At 43.0% G+C, this 24,381-nt stretch overlaps 1 protein-coding gene across 9 annotated transcripts in view; it reads right to left on the bottom strand.

The window, feature by feature from the left end:
* Window positions 1-24,381, bottom strand: part of Irf2 (interferon regulatory factor 2) — a 107,714-nt gene that overhangs the window by 29,629 nt on the left and 53,704 nt on the right. For all 9 annotated transcript variants that reach the window (NR_152560.1, XR_001778407.2, NM_008391.4 and 6 more), the window contains 4 exons: window positions 24,245-24,337; window positions 11,260-11,359; window positions 10,432-10,608; window positions 10,079-10,125 (listed from right to left, as the gene is read on the bottom strand). Coding sequence is in view for 7 of the 9 variants with exons in the window: in XM_011242175.3 (XP_011240477.1) it covers window positions 10,079-10,125; window positions 10,432-10,608; window positions 11,260-11,359; window positions 24,245-24,337 (417 nt within the window). In the remaining 2 variants the exon portion in view is untranslated. The remainder of the gene's footprint in view (window positions 1-10,078; window positions 10,126-10,431; window positions 10,609-11,259; window positions 11,360-24,244; window positions 24,338-24,381) is intronic.

Raw genomic sequence — 24,381 nt, 5'->3', positions numbered from 1 at the left:
AGGGGCTGTAAGCAGAGGAGCGTTGTGGGTAAAGCAGTAAAGTCAGGAGTGCTGGGCATTCTAAGGCATCCAGGGCATTCTTATCAATTGGTCACACTGGGGAATTGAGATCAAACTCTGTATAGTCCTCACGATCCTCTGGCAAACTCCCTTGATGATTTTATCTGAAGGGCATCACCTCGATGCTCAGCTCAGCTTAAGGAAAACAAAACAAAACAAACAAACAAACAAAAAGCCCTAACTGGAGGGTTTACCCACTATACCATAGGTCAAATACCCAGAACACCCAAGGGCAGAGCCACTGAACAGAAATTTCACCCCTTTCTCTCAGCGTCTTGCATTTCCCCCTTGTTAGTAAGTTCCAAGAGAAGGCTTGTTCTTTCAGGAAGAGGGGGAGGGATCTTACCAGTTTCCCTTCCTTGATTGTCAAACATCTAGACAAATGCCTGCCTCGGCTCCCTCCACCTCCTCAAGCACACCCTTGGGGAGGCCTATAGTCCTGTCCTGCCTCCAGCTGCAGAATGAAGCCCCCAGAAGATGACTCTGGAATCAGACCAGGTGACCAAGCCTGGCTCCTCTGCTTCTCACAGGCTGAATTTAACCCTTTAATTCCTCTTGAGTCATTTTAGCCACATGGCGGCTGAGAATGGTAATGGGTACCATGCCACCGGGTGAGGAGAAGCTTAAAGGAGACGAATATAGACAAGACATTTATTCTTAAAGAACACTCGCTACCATCGAAGGTCACCAGTTAAACTGTTCTTCCCATATCCAAGGGTCCTTTCTCAAGCCCCTTCCCCTAAGCTCCATCCACAGGACAGCGAGGACTTTGCCTCCCTCTTGACAGCCTGAATCACCTGCAGACCCTGCACATGCGCACCTCACCGTGGGCGCCATCTTTTCTTTGGGGCTCCCAATGGTCCCTGCTCCATTTTTCCCTCCGCAATCATGGTCCACGTTCCATTATGGCACGCCCTTTCCTCAATTCCTCCCCAAGAAAACTAAGTACAGGACTCTAGACAAAGGGCTGGAAGAACTGCTTTTGTGCGTTCTCCTTTTGTTTCCTTTCTTACCCGTGATTCTATTTCTAGAATTCTTATCAAAGTAACAGAACAGCCAGGTTTGCGTTTATCTGAAAATAGAACTATTCCGACTTTGCAACAGAGACCTCTAAGTGTTTCACATGATCTATAGTGTAGCTATTGGTGACAAACGACACTTTTGTCACTTCTCAAAATTAGGACTCACTAAGTTCATTTTCCAAGATCATGATACTTTTAGCCTGGTGTGATGCAGGAGCCTCATCTTCTGCACCCATCCAGATGGAGAACAGGATGGATGGAGTGGGCTGCTGCTTCTCTCTGCCTACCTGGTGTCCTGCCTGAGGTAGAACACTCAACTAATGTCTTACTCCTCCTACAACCACTCTGGGAAGACTCTCATTGGTTCTGTCACCCCAGAGAATCCGTTCTCAACCTGTGGGTCATGACCTGCTTGGGGAAGTTAATGATCCCTTCGCATCATTGGATATCAGATATCCTGCATATCAGATGTTTACATTATGATTCACAAAAGTAGCAAATTTGAAGCTATGAAGTAGCCATGAAAATAATCTTACTGTTGGGGGTCTCCAGACCACGAGGAACTAAAGGGTCAAAGCATTATGAAGGCTGAGAAGCAGTGCTCCAGTGGACAAGATGGTGACATATAGAACATTATGTGCCGTGCTAGCTCCCTGACAAGTCTCCTTCCAGGGTGTGGAAGCTTCCTCAAGAACTCAGCCAAGACTTTTGAAACAGTTAGAAATGGGGATATCAAAAGCTAAGAGGTTGAAAAATAAGAATAAAAGAGGCACGGGGTTCTCTGACCTCCACTGTGTATGGCGCTACACACTGTACATGTTTGGGCACATGCACAGACATACAAACAGATACTAAATAAGGCAATACAATCATCTTTACAAAAACCCTAAATAACATTAAAAACCCAAGGGTTCCAAACTGTGGGAAAAGGTGATGGTTCTCTATGAACATGCAGAGGCAGTGTAAAAGATGGATGGCCTGTCCTGGTTATCTCTGGGGACCCACCTCTGCCTGGCTCAATACTCCCTCACTTTACCCCTGCACTGGGGCCTAGCCCATTGAGACCTGAGCATCATGCTAGAGGTTCTCTTCTAAATCAGCTTACCTGGGGCTACATTGGTTTCTAAGCCTCTGGCCTCACTCCAACAAAAACAAACAAAGAAACAAACAAACAAACACAAACAAGTAACCCACTCTCAGGTAGATTCCCTCTGCACTGCTAAATTAACCCTGCCAAATATTTAGGCTCAAAGGCATCTTCTGTAATTACAAAATCTAGACCTGGTGTAGCTTAAAAGATTTTTTTTAAGTAAAAGGAAATGGGTACTGCAGAGAGTTTTAAGGGTGACTGATGGCTATCCTTAACACCCGACACAGGGTCACTTTGGTTGGTCTCTGGCCTTGGCTTGCTAGATGGGCTTGCCATCTAGCTGGGCTTGTGAGAGAAAGCAACAGAGGAACCAGTGAGTGGAACACCTTACCCCTCTGCTCTAAGTCTCTTCTGCCTCATCCCTGTGCTAAAGCATTGTGTCTAGATCCATCCTCCCAGGGCCCAGGGCACTAAGTATATTTCCCATTCCTATCGACCTCCTATCTCAAACTACTCTCTCAAAGTCAATCTGAGGACCTCAGATCTAAGAGTGCCTCCAGGTCTCTGTGAAAAGGGCCAGGCTGAGCTTCATGAAGAAAGGCAGAGACAGAACTCTAGAGGGTGCAGAGGTCACCTCAGCAGCCATAGCATCATGGAGAACAAATGCTGCCAAGCAGCCTCCAGCCTGCCTCCACCTTTCCTTCCCTGAAGGAAGGCCATCTTTACTCATCTCTAACTGACCAGCTTCCCATGGCTAATTCCTCACTCCCTTTTCTTTCCCTACATCTCGGAGAATTTCTGTCTTGGAAAAGGGCCTGTTTTCAAGACTTCCAATGTCATTCTGGAGTAAAGGGTCACACCTTTGGGCCTCAGACACTCAGCATGACATCTGCTTGCCAGATGTCATTTCACTCACAAACAAGCTCCAGACCTAGTATTCCTTCTCTGTATCTTCCTCTTTTAACTACTCCTGTCTTCACGCTCCATACTCGGAAGCAATGTCCCCTGGGCTCCATCCCAACGGTCACCATCTTTGTCTATATTTGTTACTGTGCAGTCTGCCATTTTCTTCCTTTTACCTTGATCCACTGGGCTCCAAACCTTTGCCCCAAGTAGCTCAACTTGATTTCCTAAAGAAGTGTTAACAAGACTTCCTGGCAAGGAGCTGCATCTAAAGAGACTGATACACTGAGTAGAACTTCAGTAAGATAAGGAGACTGAAATGGTGTAGGACTAATTAGCTCATCTTGAGCTAGCTTTAGCTTCCTTAATAGCTATCCTTGCCCACACTGTGTCAGAACCAACATGGTGGGACTAGTCAATAAACACTTTTTGAACTATGTTGCCTCACAGCACAACACTAGCTTCTAACAACTCCCAAAGTAAGAATGCCATCAGATATGAGGCCTATGGGAAAGGTTCCCCTGATCACCGAGAAAGCCTCTCTGAGGCACCCACCGATGTGGTTTAAATTTGCCATGACAGGACTTTCTTGATTCTGCATAACTATAAAACCTCACAAAGCTGTTTCCACGGTGGAACATGGAATCTGGAGTGACCTAAATCGGTGTTCCAGAGCCATGGTCACTCAAATTTAGCTCTAGAATAAACTATGTTTTCTTTCCTCTAAGATGAAAGCTATCCCTTTCTGTGTCCAGAGAAGTGACTTAGTCCACCAGCAGGGGAGGGGGGTGGGAATGGCCAGTGATGGATAGCTCCTAACCTGCTTCATCTTCCTAGCTGGCTTTATCCAAAGCAGCTCTGATGTGTTTTCAAGTCGCCCTCCGATACAGGTTCCCTGGTCATCATAGTCTTAAACCTGAAGAGTTTTCCCAAGCAAGGAAGGAGCTGCTGCTGCCCCAATCGTCCTGTCTAATCAGGAATGTACTGTTGCAGGAAACAGTCTTGTGAGAAAGGTCTGCAGAATGGACACCAGCTATTCTGTAATTTCTAACCACATGGCTGCCCTCGGAACGAACACAGACCAGTGACTTCCACCAAATGACATTACGCCCCTTTCTATTCGGTTTCCATGGGAACACTGATGCGTTGATTTGGAAATGCTTGTGTTTTCATCTGCAACCAACCCCCCCCCACTCCCCCTGATGCAGGAAGCACTCGTTCATATCCATCTTACCTGGGCATCTTTATTTTCCATTGTTCTCCACACAATGCCCCTGATTAAATTAAGCCAGTTTCCATATTCATTCAGAGGAAACCAAATAACGCTGACCTCTAGGCCTTCACTCATGAAGCATCCCTTCCTAAGGAGTGAGCATTATCTGATCTGGGCCACATTTCCCTCCCCAGGGTCAGGCTCAAGTTCTGCAGCTCCCAGAAGAGTTCTCAAACTCCAGAAAGCCATGCCATCTTGGGAAAATGACTCATCCCCTATGCCTGTACTTCCTAGATAGGGAAAAGGGGAAAACTCTGACCATCCCAGGAAGAGCTAAATAAGGGAATAGTATCATTTAGAGGAACTAAAAATTGTCAACACCTACCACCCTGCCTACTGTTAGCCTTATCGTCCTTGGTCTTGCCTATATGGAACAGAGCAATCTGTTGTACCAGGGCAATCTGTTCCATGGTATTTTCTGAAACGCATACATTCACTGTTCAGTCTGAGACTGCTTACTAACGTTTCTCTTATTCTAATTTTCTTAGGTCAGACAGGTAGCGCCACAGAGGTAGTTTATTTTAGTGATGTGTGGCCCACTGAGCACACAGAATATACTCTCAGATAGACAGTGATAAAAATGAAGATATTTTAGAGGTGTAGCTCTTCCAATTAGATGGCCTTACAAAATGTAACTGAAGCCCAGAACATGATGGGTCAGTGGTGGGCAGGACCACACCTTGACCAGCACTGTGTAGATAGATGTTCATGTTCTCTGTCTTCTATTTAAACTTTTATTGCCTTTCGGGACCCTGAAGATGGTGGCCTTTCAGGTTCTTAAAGATGGACCTGAGGGTTTACCGGATCTTTCTGTTCTTCTCCACAATGTTGTCATATTGAAAAAAAATCTCAATTTTCAGTTTTCTACTATTAATTTGGCTCTTTTAAGTGGCTATTGAGGATGGGCGACCAAACATGGCTTGCAGAACAGGCTTCGAGATGAAAGCGTGGTCTAACAAATTATTAGGATGGTGTGAAATCTCACTGGGAGACAAGTTTCCCCATTGGTTGGGGGCTTTTCCTTCTCCCTGCAAGAGATTTCTGGGGAAACGTCCCATTTCTTTGGGGTCCACTGTTTGAATTGTCTGTTCACTTCTCTTCAAAAATACCTTCATTTCTGCCAAGCCAGTTACAACACCCCAGTTTCTGTTTGAGGTGGAATTTGTCTGTGTTTAGATGAACACAGGTTGGAATGAAGGAAAGTTAGAACATATTTATTGTCAGCTATCCATGCATAAAAAGCATTTTCTTCAAACCCCTTGACTTTGGGAAGAGCTGGCACAACCAACTTCATCTTGGTTTGAGATAAGGGTTTATCATGAAGCCCAGACTTCCCTTAAACTTAATATCCCCCTGCTCCAGCCTTGTCAAGGCCAGACTGACAGGAAAACACTACCATGCCCAGTGACTCCATTTTAACTCTGACAACGTCCTCCCTCCACGGATCCTTGGAGAAACTATTTTCTGAAACAGCAAGGAACATACAGTGAATGTGTCCATGGCCCAGTATGGCTGGTGGTTGTTTTATTTTATGAACCAGGATTTATTGTAGCACAGGCTGACTTCAAACTTCCTATGTAGCCTAGGTTTACCTTAAAATTCCTGACCCTCTACCTCCACTTCCCAGTTGCTAGGATTACAGGGCATATGCCATCAAACCTGGCACAGCTTACATACTTAGACTTTTAACAAAAAAGTAGACTATTAATCCTTTATTAAAGACAATCTTTTAACTGTAATGATCCCAAAGCCATTGTGGAATTAACTTTGGAATCATTCTGCAGATCGATCAATGCCTTTAGCAACTATAAACCCCAGAATTGGGAAAAACCCACCGGCCTGATACACGTTCTACTATAACACTGCATGCAAGACAAATGCAAAAGATAGCTACATCCAAAGGTTAGGCTGCACTAAGTATGATTCATCAGCCTTCCGCTGAAGGAACAATGTCCCTTGAGGAACACAGTGTTAATCATAGCTTTGTTACACAAGGATTTCATAACAGATGCTCCTGAGCAGGAGCTCCACCCACGTGGCTTCATTTAAGGCCGCTCACTTCCTGGATGAACATGGCTAAGTCTCACCAGGGCTGTGCCTACCACATTTTAGTGGCCCCACGAGGCTGATGTAACCAAAGCTACCCTTTTCTTACGAGGACCCCCACATGCCACCCACCCTAGGAAGCACATTTCCTTACATTCCTACAGCCCCGGGATGCTGCATGTCTCAGCCTTGACTGCTTCACCGGAAGTAGTGTGTCTGTCTTAAAGAGACATAACGTAACGGCCAGCCATATAACCTTTGGTATTTGATACTGAATGGAATATAGTGGTTACGTGTGGGGAAAATATAGTGAAAAGTAAATGTTATTCTGCTGTTGTTTTTCTACTCGCTGCAATTATGAAATTAAATCTGTACTGTAAAGCCCCTGACTCCCACCATACAGAATAAATATATCTGCGTTTTTAATAAATGTTCATGCTCCCACTCAGTTATCAGATATGTATAGTTTGCTCTATGCTAGTCACTGAATGCTGTGAACATACTAAATATGAGACAATCACACCTAAGAGTACAGTGAATTCTTCAAACTAGGTATTTGTGGTGGGAAAAAAAAGTTATACATCTCTTACTGAGATGTAGAGATATATTTGGGACACTCAAAATGCAGGTCTAAAAATATCACCATGGAAAACAGTATGGCTAATAATTAGTTTTTTTATAATCATAGGGAGAAAATAATGCTGTGTTTTGTTTTGTTTTATAAAAAGAGACATAGAAAATGTCCCTAGACTGAAAGCAAGGTCACTCGTGGTGGCTGTGGTGGCTCTGGTCCATGATCCAGTACTAGACAGGCTGAGGGCAGAGAGCTGCTGCAAGTCTGGGGCTAGCCTAGGCTACACAGTGACACTGTGTCTCAAAGAAAAACCAACCAAGCAAGCAAAGAAAGAAAGAAAGAAAGAAAGAAAGAAAGAAAGAAAGAAAGAAAGAAACAAAGAAAGAAACAAAGAAAGAAAGAGAGGAAGGAAGGAAGAAAGAAAGGAAGGAAGGAAGGAAGAAAGAAAATTCTGGGTTCCAGAGGACCTGGGCTCAATTCCCAGCAACCACACGGCAGCTCACAACTGTCAGCAACTCCAGTTCCAGATCTGACTGCCTCACACGGACAACACCTACGCCAAACACCAACGCACAGGAAGTAAAAATAAACCATTAAAAGGTATTATTTTTAAAAAAGAAAAATTCTTGAGATACAGCAAAAAGTTCCTATGGGGTTCTCAGGTAAATTTCTCTTTCTTTTCCGAAACAAAGTTTTCTTCAAATTATATGGTGCAGGACAATCACCCTCAAGATCTCCCTAACTTAGCCTCTTGGATGCTGGGATTACAGATATGTGCTCTCTACCACACCCAGCTGATGGTGTGGGTATTAGTTAAGGTAATATATACATATATATTACAGATACAAATAGACATATATAAAATATATATTACACGTATATATGTATAACTATATTACAGATATATATGTATATAAAACTGTAGTACCATTTCTGTGATAATAGGAAAACTGAGCATTGGCTAGATATTTAACGATACAGAGGGATTCCTGTCAAATTCATCAGCTAAAATAATGACAGCATGGTATTTTTAAAGGGCATGTACTTTTAAAAATATATAGTGAAATGCTTACAGAAGAAACATCATATTTGAGATTTGCCTGAAAATATTTTGACAACTATCACAAATTGTTTCTGTAGTCAAAATGGGTCAAATATCTATGATGATATTGAAAGTGAGGGAAAGGATGGAAGCACTGATGAAGCAAATCTGGTCAAGAATTGATTGATATTAAAATTAGAGGGTGATCTACAGTAAATCTTACTCCTTCCTACATGTATAAAAATTTTCCACAATAAAAATTACAACAAAATTAATCATTAGTCCTATGCTATTTATTGAATTATTTATTTAAGCATGTGTGTGTGAGAGAGAGAGGGATATGGGGGGGGGAAAGAGAGAGAGAGATTGAGAGAGAAAGAGAGAGAGAGAGAGGTGTATGTCTGTAGAGGCCAGAAGAGGGCTTTGGATCTCTTGAAGCTGAAGTTAAAGGTAGTTGGGAGCCACCTGACATAGGTGCTGGGGACCAAACTCAGGTCCCCTAGACACAGTCTTAACCACTGAGCTGCCTCTCCAGTCCCCAGTCCGGTGCTATTTTTAAAATAAATCAGAAACTTTAAAACATCAAAAATGAAACAAAGTGTCACTGCTAGTCTACCTAAAATATTTATTTTCCATCACAGAGATAAGCACCTCTCAACCTTGAACAGCTAGCTAAGATTTCCCTCAGACTCTAACTACAGGAGCTGGAGAAATGGCTTTAGAGTTACTAGCACTCGCTACTCTCTGAGAGGACCCGGGTTCAATTCTCAGCATCTACCTGGAGGCTCACAACTGTCCTTAACTCCAGCTCCAAGGGATCTGAGGCCTCTGCAGGTACCAGGCAAGTACATAGTGCACAGACATACATGTAGGCAGCCTAGACACATTAAAAAAAAAAAAGTCTAACAACAGACAGCCATATGTATTCACAATTCTAGACCTACATATTTCCCACATATTCAACCAATCACTGGTCTGTACAAAACATATATAGACCTGTTCCTCTTATTGTTATCTAAATGATAAAACACAACAACTTTCATATCATATTAGGTATAAAAAGTAACCAAGGGGTAATTTAAAGTAGATGGAAGATGTGGATAGGTTCTACACAGACACTACTACATTTTCCATGAAGGTACCTGGCAGGGGCGGAGAATCCTGGAGAGCAGCCAAGTACCCTCATGGCACACACAGGATGCTGTCCCTTCTGAAGTCTAATGAGATACCTAAATTATGTCCCTTCGTGGTTTTTTTTTTTTAAGATAAATCAGAATGTCCTACATCCACTTCAATTTCAGTGCTAAGGAGCCATGGGATCTTACAGAAAGGCCAGTCAACTCATTCTTCAGTCCCTTACTCTGTACACAGAAGCCAGGCACTTATATCATCTCTTGGGTGGTCTTTGGGTCTCTAGCTGTGCTGTGTGCTCTTTGCTTAACAACTGATGGACCTCCCCAGTCGGGCATGGGATTATCTGACACCTTCCTCCGTATTTAACAAGGGCTACTACACCTTCTATGCACTAAGATCATTGAAATATAGGGGTGTGGTTAGACCAACCTAGTCAACTGAAAACCTTAAGCCCACAGACCTGTCTCCATGGAAAACTCCTGGGACTTATCGCTCACAAAGCAGAGAATGAACCACTGAAACTCTTGCTAATGGAGTATACGAACTACTGTGTTCCCAACCTAATGGCTTGTGACAGATATAGAGCTAATACATCTCTATTAGAGATAAAAATTTTTTTCTCTGATTTTCAAACATGTTTCTAAAGTCATATTTCACAGCCTTAGATACAAGCTGGTGTCTGGAGCTGAGACATGGGACTGCCAAGCTCTGCGGATCAGTGGCATCATCTACACCTTTTGCTCTGGGACGCTGGACTAGGCAAAGTATCTGTGGACTTGTGTCTGCAGGTGGGTCCATGCAGAGGAGATGTTAAAAGCATGTAAAACGCAATAGCAGGAGAAAGGCCAAAGCCTCCGCCAAGGTCCTGATGAGACAGAACAGGTACCATGACAATACGGTCACAACAGGGGCTTTCTAGTCAACCAAAGATTACCTTGATGTGCTTAACTCTCTCTTCTTTTTCTGTCTTTGGTTTCTTTCCTGTGGCAACAGAAAGGTAGTTCTGGATCAATTCACGGAAGGACAGAGAAACATGGACGTTCTTACATGACATTCTTTCTGAAACCCGCTGCCTCATTGATATGAGATCAAAATACCAAAGGCCTCTTTTCTGCCTTTGGTGCCTTGAAAGTCATTTTTCCAAGGCCAGTAAAGAGAGGATTGTCTCATCTAGAGTGGACAAGTATTCTACCCTGGAAAGTGATGACAGAGGCAGAAATGAGAAAACCAAAATGGTACTGTTACGGACACTGAGGGTTCGTTTATTTAGTCGGTAAACATCTTTACCTTTCTTGGAAGGTCGTTCGGATAAGGGCAGCATCCGGTAGACTCTGAAGGCGTTGTTTCCTTTCTTTATGCTTCTGTCCTTCACTTCCTCAATGTCGGGCAGGGAATTCATGGCACATCGAAAATTTGCTTTCCATGTTTTTGGATCTGGTTTATCTATTCCTGGTTGATGCTTTCCTAGCAAAATAGCCAAAGATAAGGAAAAGGGGGAGGGACATTAGACAAGGAGGGGATGTCTACCAGTCCTGCTGGGAAGGAGGGGAGGTGCAAAAAGCCTTTCTGTTCTAGGTGCTTTGCTGGAACAATCCCATTTTGCTGAGACATTTCTAAGGTGCTGGCATTTTATTTTTAAAAGCCTAGACAATGGAAGCCACGCCGTGACAAGATGGTCACTCTGGCTCTACCATATAGTTTGAGGGGGAAAATAAAATGGTAGAATTGAGATGCCAACTATACACAAGACTAGAATGCCAACAAGCAGAGACGAGCTTCCAATATGAAATAAAAGGTCCACATCTAAAGATATCTCCTTGCAGAATTTTTGTAATAAATAAATGTATTACTATATGTTAATAGTGCTAACTTCCCCTGGTCACCGTGAGGAACTTATCAGAGTACCATGTCTATGGGAAATTTAAAGACTGGGAACTTCTGGGATGGCTGGAACATCACGTCTTCTGAGGGATGTAGTCTATACAACTCGTACATCTCCTAGACCACGGGGATTTTCAGAGCTATCCTCACAAGATCATGAGCCAGGATAATTGTATAATGAAAACAGAACTACACAACAGCAACTGTGTGAATAAACAAGGCAAGGTTTAACACCTGTATGGATCGCCCAGTTTCTGAAGAGCGGAGCATCCTTTTCCACGTCCCATCCGTGCCGAGCCGCATGCATCCAGGGGATCTGGAAAATCTTCTTCTCCTGAAATGAAAGGGGAAAAAAAAAGTTAGGTCCACACTGAAGCAAGACATGGGCTTTGACTGAAGACACATGGGCTGCATCTAAAGTTCTAGTGCTCAACTTCACAGCTAAGCAAAACTGAGTCTGTTGAGTGTCTGCAGGGAAGTCGACTGTCAGACAAGCCCCTGGGCTGGGAAGTTGGCTCAGTTGGCTAAGTGCTCACCATGCAAACATGAACACCCAAGTGTAAACACCCACATAAAAAGCTAGGTGCAGTGCGTGCCTATGTCTTAGTGTTACTATTGCTGTGATAAAACACCACGACCAAAGTAGGAAAAAAAAGTTTATTTGGCTTACACATCCGTATCAATGTTTATCATTGAAGAGAGTCAGGACAGGAACTCAAACAGGGCAGAACCTGTAGGCAAGAGCTGATACAGAGGCCATGGAGGAGTGAGGCTTACTCCTCATGGTTTGTTCAGCCTAATTTCTTATTGAGCCCAAGACCACAAGCCCACCCATGACACCACCCACAATGGGTTGGATCCTCCCATATCAATCACGAATTGAGAAAAATTCCTACAGCCTTGTCTATAGCCAGAGAGCCAGAGGCATTTTCTTATCTGAGGTTCCCTCTTCTCAGAAGATTTTTAGCTTCTCACAAGTTGACATAAGTCTATCCAGCACAGCCTGTAATCCTAGTCCTGCTAAAGTTAAGACCAGAAGACTCCTGGCGCATGCTCAGTCTTGCCCCGTCAGTAGGCTCCAGGTTCAGTGAGAGACACTGTCTCAAAATCTAAGGTGCAGAGCTACTGATGAGGACGGCCATTATACATGCACACTAGGAACCCCGTGAGCATGCTGTACATATGCAGCACACACAACTTAAAGAAAATGCAAGTAAAATAAAATTTAACAATCCCACTGCCCCACTGGGTCCCTAATTCTAATGATCTGACCAGGAGGAAATTTAGAATTTTGCATGGCCTGACAGAAAACAAAACAAAACAAAAACGTATATTATAAGGCCAAAGGTGAAGATTTTCTCTACAATGTATTGTTCCATGCTTCTATGTCCCCCTTGCCTTTCGACTGACAACGAGCCTCTGGCTGGAACTTCTAGTAAGCATTTTATCATTTCTTCTTGTCATGCTGCTAAAGGAATGTCTAGTGTATTGGAAACCACTGCTTCAGGAAACAAGTAACTTCAGTTTTGCAGTGTGTGTGTGTGTGTGTGTGTGTGTGTGTGTGTGTGCACATGTATGTGTGTGCACACGTGCATATACTGTTCTAATCCCTCTCAGGTCTAGGTACTGTCTTGGACATAGTAGAAAGAAATGCAAAGATATCCAGCTTGGCAATAATTTCAATATAAACTTTATACTAGACTCTACCTTTCTGACCACAACTCACAATGGCTTCGATCAATCTAGCAAAGACATGCAGAAACTAATGTTCCAGGAAAAAGGTCCTACTCATTGTGAAATCCCATGTGTGAAAGGAAGGTGGGTAGGCCTGGCCTCTGACCATGCCTGCACACTGATCATGCCTGCCCTCTGACCATGCCTGCCCTCTGACCATGCCTTCCCTCTGACCGTGCCTTCCCTCTGACCATGCCTGCCCTCTGACCATGCCTGCCCTCTGACCATGCCTGCAGACCGAACATGCCTGCACACCGAACATCTGACTGTGCACGTGCACATGAGACTCATTTTTGTTTCTTGTTATTGCCTAAGGAGTTAAACTTATGATTTCAATCTTACAAGTGAGGAACTGAAGAAAGGAATCAATTATTTTACCAAGGAATTCTTGGGGGTCGAAGTATCTAAAACCAAAGCCAAGGTCATGTGACCCCCTATTACCCCACACACAGTCTCTCATCTTTTTAGATTTGGATTCTCTGTCCTGTTGACTGGGATTCTATGGCGATTAAAGCCCAGGAATGTGATGGAGGTTGGGGGAGAGGTGTTTTTTTTTTCTTTTCCTTCCTTCCTTCCTTCCTTCCTTCCTTCCTTCCTTCCTTCCTTCCTTCAAGTTTTTGGGGACTCCAGATAATTTCTAAATACCAGGGATGCCAGCATCATCCAGTGGGGAAGAAAACGAAGGTCAGGAGGGAATTTCCACCACCTGATCTCACACAGTGAGTCTAGAAAGGGACCCAGCTGTCTCCAAGGGACTTGAGAACTCTACACAAAACCACTCACAGAGACTGAACTGACGATATTTCAAAATGCTGGAGAGTTTCCATAACTGTTATTAGAGAGGGGAAATTGACTGTATTTATAACAGGCAGTTAATAAAGAAGAACTGAAAGTTACAGCTATTTTCATATTCTTCACTGTTCAGCATGTGTTGCCCACAGGTGGGCCAATGAAGGGGGCTGAGTGGAATTTTAAATTTTTAATGTGCATGAAAAATCCGAGAGCAAAATTACTTAATGAGGTCTCTTATTTTGATGTGAAAATGAATGTGAATGAAAAGGACATGACCTGATGGGAAGGTTTCCCTGATGCCTAGATTTCAGAATGCTGCAAGGTGCTACAGAGATGCCAGGGAGGAAACACATCAGTGTCTTAAACTGTCAGTGGTCCAGCACTGGACTCTGTATGCTATAATGCAGACCAGCCAGGGAACGTGTCCACTGGTGCAGTGTGACAGCAATGTCTGTAACCAGCTTCTCTCTGCTTGCATTTGAGACCTGCTCCACAGGTGCAGATTTGTGTCTGCTATTGTAAACCTGGGCAAAAGTTGCAAGCCCTGGCTGGAAACCCAGGACATTTTTTCCCCTAAATTGACGTGTTTCCAGACTGCCTTCTAAATATTTTTGTTTATAGCCACAGAATAGTGCTGCTCCCAGTCTTGGCTAGAGAAGTTCCTTTGTGCAGTGGGCAGCATCCAATGTAACTATTCAGAGCCACTAAGAATAAGTGACTATTTAGTGCTTGGTCCCAAATGAGTTATCCACATCAAGTGCCTCAAAACTCAGGCAGTGGCACGGACAAAGGGGCAGAAAGACTGTGACACTGGGAGAGTGAAGAGAAGTGTCGAGAGACGTCATGACTGTTAGACCTGTGAACTAGCCCCAGCTATGTCTGCCATGCAAAACCAAGCCAGTCAGCATTGAGAACGGAGGGGAGACAGGCTCACAAAGTCTCACCCGGGCTGAGGAGCAATTTGACAGTTGGCTGCTGCTCAGGAAGGAGTGCCATCTTTCTTTGGAGGTATGGCTGCTAAGATATCACTCATGCTCTAGCTGACGGCCCCATACCTGTGTACTCATGGGTGGTACTAATGAAACTCCGTGAATGGTTTAAACAAAAAGAGTGAACATGAAGATCATGAAGAACATGAAGAACATGAAGTGGGGTCCAGGAGGAGTGGGAGGGATATGAGGGATGGATGTGATCAAAATATACTGTTGACATGTATGAAACCATCAAAGAATAAGTACAGAAGGTTTTCTAGATGAAACAAATTCCGACGGAACACAACCTGAATTCGCCAGGCAACATCTTTTCAAGCATTGCATGTTTGCGGGGGGTGTGCGCATACATGAATAAAGAACCGAAAAAATAAAAATAAAATAAAATTTAAAAAAGTATACATACATGAAAATGTGTTGGTTGTTACCAATCACTAAGGAGTTGTAAACTAAAACAACACCTTCACTGCGGGGGGTGGGGGGGTGGGGGTGGGGGTGGGGGGACACGTGGACTAGCAAAGCCACTGTGGGAAACAATCTGGCCTCTCCTCAGAAAGGTGAGCACACAACGCTGGCAATGCCACAGTTTTGCTTAATGTCTGGATGTGTACTCAAAGAATTATAAGTACTTAGCAAAAACTGATAACGTGGATATACACATACTTATACAGCCCGATGATGAAAGCAGTCCAAACGCCCACCAGCTGATGGACCCAGAAACCAAGTGTGGTGCGTGCATACAGAGGACTATCACTCTACTAAACTTCTTGCATGTCATTGGATATCATTCCATTTAGTTTATACAGATCAGGAACGAGGTACTGACACATACAACCATATGGATGGACTTTTTAAAGATGGTTCTAACAAAAATAACCCAGACACAACCAAAGGAACACAAAGGGAACAAACATCCAATGGCCCCGTTTATACCGAATGCCCAGGAAGCCCAAAGCTTCCTGTAGAAGCTTTGGTAGAGGCTAAAGGTGGCTCAGCAGTTGCCAGGAACTGAGGAAAGAAGAAAAAGGCAGTGCCTGCTTAAGGGGTGAGGTGTTTTCTTTGGGTGGGGTGAGAAAAGTTCTGGAAGGAGTTGGTAGGTGGCTGTGGTATGCCCTGCAGGTGCCTAATGTGTCTGAAATGTACACTTTAAAAAAGTTAAAGTGGTAAGCTTTTAAAAACCACACATAGCTTTTAACCAGTTTTTCATATTGCATAAAAAGCACTGCTGAATAAATATATTCCAGAGCTTGGAAATACTTTCATGGAAAAGTGTAAGTTTCATTGTAGGCCTGCACTTTATTTTGTACTTATATGTATGTATGTGTGTCTCTGTGTGCATGTACAGGGGGCACTGGGTCCCCAAGAAGCTGGGGTTACAGTTGGTTGTGAGGCACTCTGACATGGGTGTTGGGAACTGAACTAGAGTCTCCTTCAAGATCAGTATATTCCCTTAACTGCTAAACCAATCTCTCCAGATCCAAGATTCATTTTTAAACTGAGATTTTTAACAAGGATTCTTGTCAAAGATTCTTATGTTCCAAGGGATAGGAACCGTGTTGCAACATGTCTACATAGACCCTGAGACATCTTCAGAGTCCAGTGACCCAATCCTTCAAGGTCCTGCACACATAGTGGCTGTACACACTCCCAATGGAAAGAATGCATCTGATTCCTCCCATGTGTGCATATGAACAGACCTGCCCAACTGAGGGAGAACTACTGAGACTGTCTTGAGCATGGTGAAAGGCACACCACACACACACACACACACACACACACACACACACACTTTGGTGACCATGGAAACCAATTCTGCTATCTGCTCCAGCCACCGACCACCCCCCCCCCAACACACTGATAAGATGTTCTAACTAGTTTGTTCCTTCTGTTTGGACTTTTTACCCTCTGCAGAGATAGTCTGATATTTACAAAAACACAAGCCTGTTTGAAAGTGAGAAAAAGAGAAAGGTCATTGGTCCAAGGAGCAGCTGCAGTGCCTTGGTCTAAACAAATCCTTACTGTGAATACCAACAACCAGAATGGAAATCACACAGAGCTACAAGAGAAATGATGAACCATGCAGTAGAGGCCTCCTGCATTCCTAAACAAATGGCCTGGCAAAAATTACAAGCAACCATACAGATAAATTCAGAACAAGACTGGATTCTCCAACCAGTCAATGACAGAACGAATGGTAAACAGGGCACTTACTGCTCATAGTTAAAAGGAAACTTGCAAACCAAACACAGACACACATCAAAAAGATTATACACCACAGCCAAGTTTGCTTTATCCCTGAAATGCAATATATCCAAGTCAATAAATATAAGAAACCACATAAGTGGACATAAAGACCAAAATCTCACAATCATAATAATCAACAAAATAAAGGCTGGAACATAGTAAAGGCTGTATGTCAGAAAGTCAAGACAATATTATCCGAAATGAAGAAACGCTTGAATCGATACGACAGAAATCAGGAAGGAGACAGAGATGTCCACTATCCCTACTCACTTTCAGTATGTGCTCAAAGCACCAGCTAGAGCAACAGGGTAGGAGATGGAAACTAAAGGGATACAAATAGAGAAAGAAGTCAGACTACCTCTATTTGCAAATAACATGATACTGTCCATTAGAGATCCTCAAAACTTTACCGAACAACTTCTAGAAATGATAAATTCAGCCATGTGGCAGGATACAGAATGGAGAACACATCTTCTTTCAACAACTTGGTGCTGGGAAACTGACCACATACAGAAGAAAGAAAACAAGACCGATACCTAGTGCCTTTCATGAAAACTAACTCCAAGTAGATCAAAGATCTTAAAGTGAGACCTGTAAAACTGACACGTCTATAAGAAAACACAGGCAGTGCCTACAGGATATATGTGTAGGAAAAGACTCCCTGAGTAGGACTTCATTGGTTTGCACATTAAAGTCAACAACTGACAAGGGAGATTTCATGAAACTAAAAAGTGTGTCTTCCACACAGCTGAAGAAACAGTCAACAAGGATTAGCGTAAGCTCAGAGAATGGGTGAGAATCATTGCCAGCTATGTATCAGATAGAGAATTAACATCCAGAATATATAAAGAACTAAAAAACCAGAGTCAAACAAAGAAACAAAAGACCCATTTAAAAGACAAACCTGAATCTGAACACAGAGTTCTCAAGGGGGGGGGGGGGGGGAGTCTAAGAAATATCAGAAAAAAAAATTGTTCACAATCCCTAGCAATTAGGAAAACCCAGCTCAAAACAACTCTGAGATTTAATTGCACCGCAGTCAGAATGTCAAAGATTAATAAACAATAGACAGCCAAGGCTGGAGAGGGGATGTGGTAAGATCAGAACTCTCACTCACTGCTGGCAGGCTTGCAAACTAGTCCGACCAGTCTATAAATCATTGTGGGGAAGCTAAAAATAAATCTACCATGTGACCAAATGGTCAACCTGAGAACACACATAGAAGTAATATTATACAGGCTGAACAGGTTATATTTATGGTTTAAGAATAAATATCAATGGAAGAAAAAGAGGCCATGAATTTACAAGAGTGTGGGGGGCAGGGGATGCATGGAAGAGTGCAGAAGGTGGAAAGAAAAGGAGGAAGTGAGGTTAATATTTATAATCTCAAAAATAAATTATTTTTAGAAGGTATCTTGGGAATATACAAAACATCTGAATGTAAGTGGGACAGTGATACTAAAAAAAAAAAAATTATTGACTTTGTCCAAATGACAAAGATATAGGAGATAATAAGGAGATACCGTTAAACCTTACAGATATGCAACATCATCCAATGGCTTTAAGATAAAACCCCCTTCTAGCCACACAGAAAAGGTAAAGCTATAGATAGTGAGAAACCTGGATGTGGGTAGATTGGGTCTTCTACTCATTCTAAATGTATGACTCAGCCGTACTATGCCACATGCAAATACTGTCGTAAAGAGTAGATGGCCCTTCCACGGTGTCTTTCACAAACAAGTGGTACGGATGCTGCTCTGGCAACTTCTTAGATGCTCATCTGGACTCTTCCACTGTGGCTGGGCCCTGCTACATGACAGGTCTCCTTCAATTTTATTAGAAGTAGGACATGAAAACAAATTAAGGCTTAAATAATTACTGACTGGACTCTTCCTTGGAGACAGACATGATAGTGGTCAAGCCATTATCCCAGCATTGATTTCTCTTCTTCCTTCCTTTCTTTTTTTTCTTCCTTCCTTCCTTCCTGCCTGCCTACTTGCCTACCTGCCTGACTTCCTTCCTTTCTTTTTTCTTCTCTTTCTTTCCTCCTCCTCCTCTTCTTCTTCTGCTGCTGCTGGCAGGGTTTCCATAGATAGCCCATTTAGACTCAAATTTTCAGCCATGCTGAGTATGAAGGTTACAGATGTATACCACCAAGCTTGGTTATCTTAGTGTAAAACAACAACAATAAAAATAGCCATGAATTTGGGTTCCTTGCCTTTATTCACAGATTCATAAGCACGCTATATGAAAAGCCTCCTATCTGATCAGATACTAGGTCTGGCACTGTACATAGAGTAACCATCAGGACAGCTATACTGTACTGTACTGACAGCTCATAGGCGTGGATAAAAGTGTATCCTGAGCATCCACTGCTAGGGTCTGGATGCAGCCTGAGTGTGTCTTGCAAGGCTTCCTTTGTCTGCAGCACGGATGGGTTAAGTGATGAGAGTCCAGTGTAGAGTAATTAGATCACAGACTCTGCCCTTATGAATGGGTAGGTGCTGTTTAGAGAAGTGGATTGAGTCTGATAGGAGTGCTCTCATTCCTTAAGGAATCTGCTGCTATTTTTTTTTTAGCAGCAACTCGGACCCTGCCCAAAAATTTTCTCTTAGCTTACAGACTTGCGTCTTCTGCTGTCAGCCATGTTGTAAAGCAGCCCTCACCAGGACTTGGGCTCCATGCTGTACAGAAGCTCCTGCCACCTGCACTGTGAGTCCTCAGATAAATTCATGGTAAGCAGATTAACACATTCTGCAACCATGAAAACACAAGGTGAACTGAGAAACCAACTGTCGTGTAAGAGAATCACAAAGTCTTAGGGATGGGTCTTCTGTTTTACTAGAATCCCAACAGTCTTCAACAAGAAATGAGGTTTTGGAAAGACACCCAGCCACTCAAAATAGACAGGGATTCTTTAGAGTACTTGTGAATAGTAAGGAAAAGGCAACAGGCCCTTGGTGAAGTATTTGTGTCAACAGATGAATGTCAAAAAGCCTCAGTTAGAGGAAACCTATAAAAAGATGCCCGTAGAAGTTTAGGTATGGATAGAAAATACCCTGACCCATCTGAGGCCCCTACTGTTTATGTGCACAGACACACACCTACTGTAGCTTAGCCCTGTGGGCTACCTGCCTAACAGGGACCCTCAGACACAGAGCAGCCTAGGCATTCCTGTGTCAACATTGTCCTGAGAAGTGGAGGAAGTTAGAGCCAACGACATGCTCCTTTCAACTAGACGGCCTCAGGTCCAGCCTAGTAGAAGTGTTCAAGAGATGACCAGGTTGTCCCTTTCTCCAGTCTTCTTTTGGAAGAGAAAGGTGGCACCAAAAGCCAGAGCAGAAAAACCCAGCAGGGAATGCCCCCCTGAGCACACTAAGGATTTAGTTATACAAAGAGAAATTGTTGCCTCTGACCCTACAGTAGAAAAATTCAGACAAGGCTGGGAATGTATCTCAGTGGCAAAGGATGTGCCCAATATGTACAAGACCTTTTTATCCCCAACACTGGGAGTAGTGGATAGCATACAAGGAGCCCCCATGAATGAGAAGAACCTAGAGGGGACACTTATTCCCTAAAGCAGTTATAAAAGATGACCATACCCTAAGTGGCTTAAAGGTGAAATACATCCTATCACAGTTCTGAAAGTCAAAAATCCAAAGTCAAGGTGTTGGCAGGGTTTCGGTGTTTTAAAAGCTTCTAGAAGAGATTCTCTCAGCCTCTGATAGCTCCAGGAGTTCATAGGCTGTGGCTGCACCACACCTCCTTGGCAAAGCTTCTCTGTGTGTGTCTTCTTCAGTCTTCAGTCTCTTCTAAAGACACCTGTCCTTGGACTTACAGTCCAGACAGATTAATCCAGATGCTCCCATCTTGAAGTCCTTAACTGCATCTGAAACCCCCATATAGGGCCACATTCCAAGATTATAAAGATTGGGATAGGTCTTTAGAGCTAGAGACTACTGGTCAACCTCCTGTAAAAACCACCCAACTACAGGTTGCCAGTGCCTAGCTGACACAAAAGGAACAATGACACTTTGTGTTCGCCACATACAGATATGGTTCAGGAGGAGCAAAAGAGAGAATAGGAAGCTAGTGTCCAAAAAAGAAAAAGTGGAAACAAACCATTTGCTTTTCTTGAAAATCAATCTCACACTGGAGCCTTCCTTACCTCTCTGTACCTCAGTTTCCTGGTCTGCAACATGGAAAATAACAGCCCTTTCCCAGAGTGGGGATTAAGTGACTTGATGTATGTAATTAATCCCTTGCTTAGATGAGTAAGTAGCAAAAACTACTTAACAAATACCAACTGCCATTGCTTTTACCTGTTACCCTATATCTCCCTACACTGTCTCTGAACTACCATCCCTCTCTCCTTATTCCCCTATTTGATTGTTGCTCACTGAGCGATCAAGGGTGACCTGAGCTCTTGCTTGTGTTTTTAGCAGAGACTGAGCATATACCTGAGCCTCAGCTTCCAAGCTTGCCACAAAACCTTCCAGTACATGACAGGACATGTAAAGCAAGTATGTAGTTTATTTATTTCTATTTTTCGGTGTCCCATCCTTTCTGGAAGAAAGGACTCAAGCAGAGATATTCAATTACAGTCTTCTTAAATTCAAAATAAATAGGTAAGGGAAAGAAAAAAGTTTAAGAGGAACCTGAGAAGATAAAATGAAACCAGAAGTTTTGGTTGGTTTTGTTTTGTTTTCTTGACAATATCTTTTTCCCTCACTAAAAGCTGGCCACAATCTGCTTTCTGGTTTTAAGCTCTTGCACCTGGTGCAAAAATAAAGCCTGCCCCATTAAATTATTCACCGTGTCCTTTAGATTAAAAAATGAAGAGAGAGAGTAGAGTAAAGAAGAGGAAACAGAGATTTGCTCAGAATTCTTGGTGTTCTTGGTGAAAGAAAAAAAATCTCCCTTGGGTCTCCTCAGAGAAGGCATACTTAGCTGTTCCTCTAAACCAGTAGTTCCTAACCTGTATATCAAGACCTTTCTGAGCATCACATATCAGATATCCTGCATATCAGATATTTACATTACGGTTCATAACAGTAGCAAAATACAGTTATGAAGTAGCAATGAAATAATTTTATGGTTGGGGGTCACGACAACATGAGGAACTGTATTTAAAAAATCAAAACATTAGAAATGCACACACACGTGCATTTGGGGAAATGTAAATGATTAACAACTACTTTGTTAGGGCAGGTAGATACACAAGTAGGGTTTCATATAAAGAAAGTACATACATACATTTGTTTGTTTGTTTGTTTGTTTGTTTGTAGTTCATTTTCTGAGATAGGGTCTTACTTTGCATCACTGCTGGCCTGGAACTCATTCTGTCAAACAGACTGACCTAGACTGGCAAAAATCCCCATCTGAGTACTTCTGCCTCCCAAGTTCTGGGATTAAAGTCAAGAAAGGCCACCCCCAGCATGACAGTCTTTTTTTCCTTCTAAGGGAGAGGAGTGAAAGAACCTTTTAAAGGACAGGGGTAGTGGTGGCACAGAACTCAGGTGACAGAGGCAGGAGGATCTTTGTGAGTTCAAGACCAACTTCCTCTACCGAGTTTCAGAATAGTAAGGCTACACAGAGAAACCCTGTCTCAAAACAACAACAAAACAGAACCTTTTAAAGGTTAAATTAAGGTCCCCCACTCAAACGAACAACAAGCAAACAAACACCCAACACCATGTATCCTGTCCCTGTATCCTTTAGTGCTTGTGTAGTAAGAGAAGCAAAGAGGGGATTTGAGGACAGAGGGGAGGGTCAGAGAAGAACACACCACAGGAGTCTCCTCACAAAGTCATCTGGAAACCAAAGGTACTCAGGTTGAGGTGAGAGTCTGAGAAAATGATGAAAAAGAAAAAAAAAAAAACTTAAAAAAAAAAAAACCTTTATTGTAAAGAACTTGCAAGTAAGATTAGCCAGACCCAAAGTCTATACATTTCAGTGACCATGTGTATAGTGCAAACAGCGGAGCTGAAGCTGTGGTGCTCTACAGTGACTTCATAACTTCACTATACATTATATTTTTTATGTACTTATCCATGGCAAAGATCACTACATGAAAAAAGATAAATCAATGACTGTTATTGATGGACCTGGTGCTATTCTTGTGAACCAATCTCCTAATGAATAAAGGAGCTGATCACTAGGTGAGTGGGAGGGACTTCCGGGTTGGACGGAGGAAGAGAGGAAGCAGGAGAGAGTTAGGTCCTTTTGGAACAGCGTAGGGGCAAGATGTGGCTGCTAGAGTTTCCCAGTATCATGGCAGATCCATCAGGATTTGCCTCAGGAGGAATCAGACTTAATAGGGCTTACAAGATAAGGTTTTAGTTGTTGCACCCAGAGACTGATTCACCATTGTTCCTGAACTAAGTCTGCGTGGCATTTTCCTTCACACTGTGGTTCCACTGGGTTCCCGAGAGAAAGGTACTGCAGCAAAGCGTGAGTTTGCCAGATTGCACCACAAAGGCTGTGGGGGATTTGAAGCATGGAGCTGGCGTGGTAACGACCACCAGTGGGAACCTAGCAAGCTGGGTGGAGAGATTATGGAGCTCTGAGTCAGAATCTCCATGAGATAAAAACAGGTCAGCCATTGCCCACCAGTGCATGGCCAGCCAAACTGCTGAGGACTAATCAACACATTCACATAAACACACATGTACACACACATACACACATACAAACACATATACACACACATACACACACACATACACACACACATACACACACACATACAAACATATATACACACACATACATACACACATATACATACACACATATACACACACATACATACACACAAACACATATTCACATATACACATAAACACACACATACACACACACACAAGCCCTGGAACATGCCAGTTCCATTTTTTAATATTTCCCTCAACACAATGACAGTTCAAACTAGAAAATCAGTTAGCTTTATACCCACTTCATGACTCACTGGTCCATTACCCAGAGTCCATCCTTCCTCATCACTTAACATCCACCCTTGCCCTGTGCCCCACTGTCGTTCAGAAATGTGGCCAAACCCTTTTTGATATGATGAATTTGCATTTTATAATCACTGGCTGTTTCCTATAGGAATGAGCATAAGATTTTGAACACAACTTTATTTGGTGATCCACTGGGCCCACTTTCATCAAGAGACACCTACCTTCTCTTCTCTTTTCTCTTCTCTCCTCCTCCCTCCCTGTCTCTCTCTGTCTCTCTGTCTTCTTCTGTCTCTCTGTCTCTCATGTCCCCGAACACACATCCACACATACACATATACACACACATACATACACATACACACACATACACACACATTCACACATACACATATATGCACACATATACACACATGCACACATTCACATACATTCACATACATGCACACACACATTCATTCACTCACGCACACACACATGCACACACACGCACTGCGCACCTACCTTGTTCAGCCACTTTAGCCCTGGTATCGTATTGGAATTTATCTGCTCCTCCAGCCACGGGCGCATTCGCATCCGTTCCACCGGCATGGTACCCTGTGGCAGAAGAGAAGGACAGCGTTTGGTATTTCTGCGACTGA

Source organism: Mus musculus, chromosome 8 (genome assembly GCF_000001635.26).
Source record: "Mus musculus strain C57BL/6J chromosome 8, GRCm38.p6 C57BL/6J".
In the NCBI taxonomy this organism is placed as follows: Eukaryota; Metazoa; Chordata; class Mammalia; order Rodentia; family Muridae; genus Mus; species Mus musculus.
This window is presented reverse-complemented; position numbering and strand designations above follow the sequence as displayed.